Below are 4,049 nucleotides of genomic sequence, written 5' to 3' on the forward strand. Positions count from 1 at the left end.
ATGATCAGTGTAAACAATTACTTTAGACCCTAGCAAATACGGTCTAAATTTATAAATGCATAGACAACTGCTAGTAATTCTTTTTCAGTGGTTGCATAATTCATTTGTGCACTATTCAGAATTTTACTAGCATAATAAATCACATGCAACAATTTATTCTTTCTTTGTCCTAAGAGAGCTCCTATGGCATAATCACTAGCATCTCACATTAATTCAAAAGGTAGTGTGAAGTCAGGTGCAATGATTATAGGTGCAGTGGTCAATTGATCTTTTAAAATATTAAATGCAACCAAATATTCATCTGTGAAGTTTAATTCCTCATCTTTGACCAACAGCTTGCGTAGTGGCTTTGCTATCTTGGAAAAGTCCTTGATAAAGCGTCTGTAGAAACCTGCATGACCGAGAAAACTTCGAATGCCTTTAACGTTAGAGGGAAGGGGAAGTTTCTCGATAACAGATATCTTAGCTCTATCAACTTCTATACCATCTTGGGACACCTTATGACCTAAAACTATACCATCTTTTACCATGAAGTGGCATTTTTCCTAATTTAAAACAAGATTACTCTCTTGACATCTTTGTAAAACACAAGATAAATTTTCTAAACAAATGTCAAAAGAAGGACCAAAAATAGAAAAATCGTCCATAAAGATCTCAAGAGATTTTTCAATCATATCAGAAAAGATGGAAAGCATGCACCTTTGAAAAGTTGTAGGAGTGTTGCACAAGTCGAAGGGCATCTTCCGGTAAGAGAAGACTCCGTAAGGGCATGTGAATGTTGTCTTCTCTTGATCTTCTGGAGTTACTGCTATTTGGTTGTAGCCGGAGTACCCATCTAGGAAGCAGTAGAAGGCATGGCCAGCTAGTCTCTCCAACATCTGGTCCAAGAAAAGGATGGGGAAGTGGTCCTTCCGAGTGGCTGCATTAAGTCTTCTATAATCGACGCACATCCTCCACCCGGTGACTGTCCTTGTTGGAATCAATTTGTTGTTCTCATTTCTTACCACAACGACTCCACCTTTCTTGGGTACCGTTTGTACAGGACTTACCCATGCACTATCAGATATAGGGTAGATCATACCTGCATCCAATAGTTTAACTACTTCTTTTCTAACCACTTCTTTCATGGTTGGATTGAGTCTCCTTTGCGGCTGCCTCACAGGTTTAATGTCATTTTCCATTAAAATTTTATGAGTACAAAAGGAAGGATTTATACCTTTTAGGTCGGAGAATGACATCCTATGGCAGCTTTGTGTTTCTTTAACACCTTGAGAAGCTTATCTTCTTCTTTTGTTGACAGCTCAACATTGATGATGACTGGATAAGTGTTGTTGTCACCAAGGAAAGCATACTTCAAATTTGGAGGTAACTCCTTAAGCTCCACCTTTGGTGCTCTAAGAGGGATATCATCTTTCTTTCTTTCCAATTCTTCCGCCACTGGTTCTTTATCAGCTATTTCAACTTCTTCGTTGATTTGTTCTAACTCGAGTGGGGAACTCTCCTCTTTCATAGCATCATCAATTGCTTCTTGTATTATGTCTATCATAAAACAATCTCCTCCATCTGTTGGATGTTTCATTGACTCGAAGACGTCAATGGTGACTGTTTCTTCGTTCATCCTAAGCATCAGTTTTCCTTGCTCCACGTCGATCATCGCTCGTGCAGTGGCTAGGAATGGCTTTCCAAGCAATAGGGGAATCTCGACGTCTTCTTCCATATTCAGAATTACAAAATCTGCAGGGAAGATAAATTTGTCAATTTTAACTAAAACATCCTCAATTACACCATTTGGTCGTCTGATCGATCTGTCAGCTAACTGAAGAGAAACTGTAGTCGGCTTGAGCTTCTTTATTCCAAGAGCTCTGCACATGGATAGTGGCATCAGGTTTATACTTGCTCCCAAATCACATAATTATTTTCCTACTTCAATATTTCCTATAGCTATAGGAATACTGAAGTTGCCTGGATCTTTCAGCTTGGGAGGAAGTTTCTTCTAGATGATTGCACTGCACTCCTCTGTCAAGGCCACTGTTTCGCATTCCTTCAACTTGCCATTCTTTGATAGAAGGTCCTTCATGAACTTCGCATAGTTCGACATGCTTTCCAGGGCTTCTGCGAAAGGAATATTGACTTGCAGTTTCTTGAAGATGTCCAGAAATTTGGTATATTGCTGTTTCTGGACCTCTTATTTCAGCCACTGAGGGTATGGAACTTTTGCATAGGGAGACGGGTTTGCTGCTTTTGGTTGCTTGTCCAGAGCTTTCTTTTTCTCCCATTTGAACAGCTTCTTCTCTGGACTGTTCTTTTCAGCTTCTGCATCTTTTTCTTTCTCTTGCTCTGCTTCAGGTTCAGCTTCTTTCTTCTTTTCAACTGGTGGCTTTTCCACAGGTTGGATCACGATCCCACTTCTGGTGACAATTGAATTACATTGTGCATTTGGGTTCGTGTCGGTGTTACTTGGAAAGGTGCCCTGAGTTCTTTCAGTGAACTGTCTTGACAGCTGACCAATTTGAGTCTCCAAGTTCCGGATCAAAGCTTCTTGATTCTGGAATGAAGCTCTTGTTTCATCTCTGAAGAAAACTGCATTTGGAATGTAGTCGGATGTGGTCTTTGACAGCTATGCAAAAGCCTTTCCCCATTCTGAAGTGGTGCCTTGAGGTTGTTGTTGCAATGGCATAAGAGGATTCAGTTGATGATTTGTTTTGTAACTAAACCCAGGGTGTTGGTTAGGATTTTCCACCCTTGATTACCATATTAATTCCTTCCTGGATTGTTCTGGTTCTTTTGATTATACCAGACTCCATTGACCTCTGCTGGTAGCTTTTCAGTTGTTCTTATATAGTCACAATCTTCAGTTACATGAGCCTCTTCACAAATACCACATTTAATATTAGAATTATTAACAGAAGAAACTTGAGAAAAATTAAATTTTTTATTAAGAGCATCTAATTGTTCTTGTTGTTTCTTGTGCATTTGTAGCATTTGTTCATTTTGGGCTAAGAGTTCATCATAGCCTTCAAGCTTCATAATTCCTGCTCTTCTTTGTGCAACTGGGGCAGGGGCATTGACAAATTCTTGAGAAGCTAGGGATTCCATCAATTCTAGCGCTTCCTCTGGAGTTTTTGTTTTCAAGGAGCCTCATGCAGCAGCATTTACCAGTGTTCTTATGCTGGACGTCATTCCTTGGAAAAAGATTCTTGCTTTCTCTTATGCTTCAATTCCATGTTGAGGACACTTCTTGAGTAATCCTTTGAATTGTTCCCAAGCCTCGTACAGAGATTCGCTTTCTTTTTGTTCAAAAGCAGTGATCTCCGCCTTGAGCCTTGCCATCTTTGAAGCTGAGAAAAATCTAGGCAAGAATTTTCTTGCTAAGTCATCCCAACTGGTTATGCTTCCTTCAGGTTGAGACTGCAGCCAATCTCTTGCTTCATTCTTCAATGAGCACGGAAATAGTCTGAGCAAGATAGCATAACGAGAAACTCCATTCACTTTTAATGTATCACAGTAAAGTAAGAAATCATCAAGATGACGATAGGGGTTCTCTGTGCTTCCTCCAGCGAACTATTCTTTTTGAATCAGTTGCAGCAGTGCCGGCTTCAGCTCAAAGTTGTTAGCCTCTATATTTGGTCTAACAATGCTCTCCGTCTGTGGAACTCGAACTGGGGTCATGTAATCCCCCAACGTCCTTGGAGCGAGTTGATTGTTTTCTGCCATTGGTTCCTCCTTAGGTTCCGTCGAACTTGATTCTTCTTTTGCTTCCTTCGCCTTCTTTGCTTTTGCGTCCTTTCTAAGTTTCCTTTCTGTCTTTTCTATCTCAGGATCAAACTGCAAGATTCGCGGGTTAGAGTACCTCGCATAAACTTAAGATCGAAAAGATGAGCAGAAAAATAGAAAAAAAAATAGAAAAACAGAAAGAAAAAAAAAACAAAGAATGCAGAAAAATAAATATGCAGAAAATTGATGCAGAATTTTAATGCAAAAAAATATTTTTGAAGAATGTATAAAGTGCAGAAAATTAAAACGTCCAATCTAAAAGTTAATTAGTTACT

At 39.4% G+C, this 4,049-nt stretch overlaps 1 protein-coding gene and 1 non-coding gene across 2 annotated transcripts; one reads left to right on the plus strand and one right to left on the minus strand.

The window, feature by feature from the left end:
* Positions 1-203: 203 nt before the first annotated feature.
* Positions 204-530, minus strand: LOC133290776 (uncharacterized mitochondrial protein AtMg00860-like). The gene has a single exon (XM_061488889.1). The coding sequence runs from the start codon at positions 528-530 to the stop codon at positions 204-206; it is 327 nt and encodes a 108-aa protein (XP_061344873.1).
* A 2,687-nt stretch (positions 531-3,217) lies between these two features.
* LOC133290778 (small nucleolar RNA R71) lies at positions 3,218-3,324 on the plus strand. The gene has a single exon (XR_009748739.1). It is a non-coding gene; the product is annotated as a small nucleolar RNA R71 (small nucleolar RNA).
* The last annotated feature ends 725 nt before the right edge of the window (positions 3,325-4,049 follow it).

Source organism: Gastrolobium bilobum, unplaced genomic scaffold, assembly GCF_033153095.1.
Source record: "Gastrolobium bilobum isolate Gb01-03AN ecotype WA unplaced genomic scaffold, APGP_CSIRO_Gbil_v1 utg93204, whole genome shotgun sequence".
Taxonomy (NCBI): Eukaryota; Viridiplantae; Streptophyta; class Magnoliopsida; order Fabales; family Fabaceae; genus Gastrolobium; species Gastrolobium bilobum.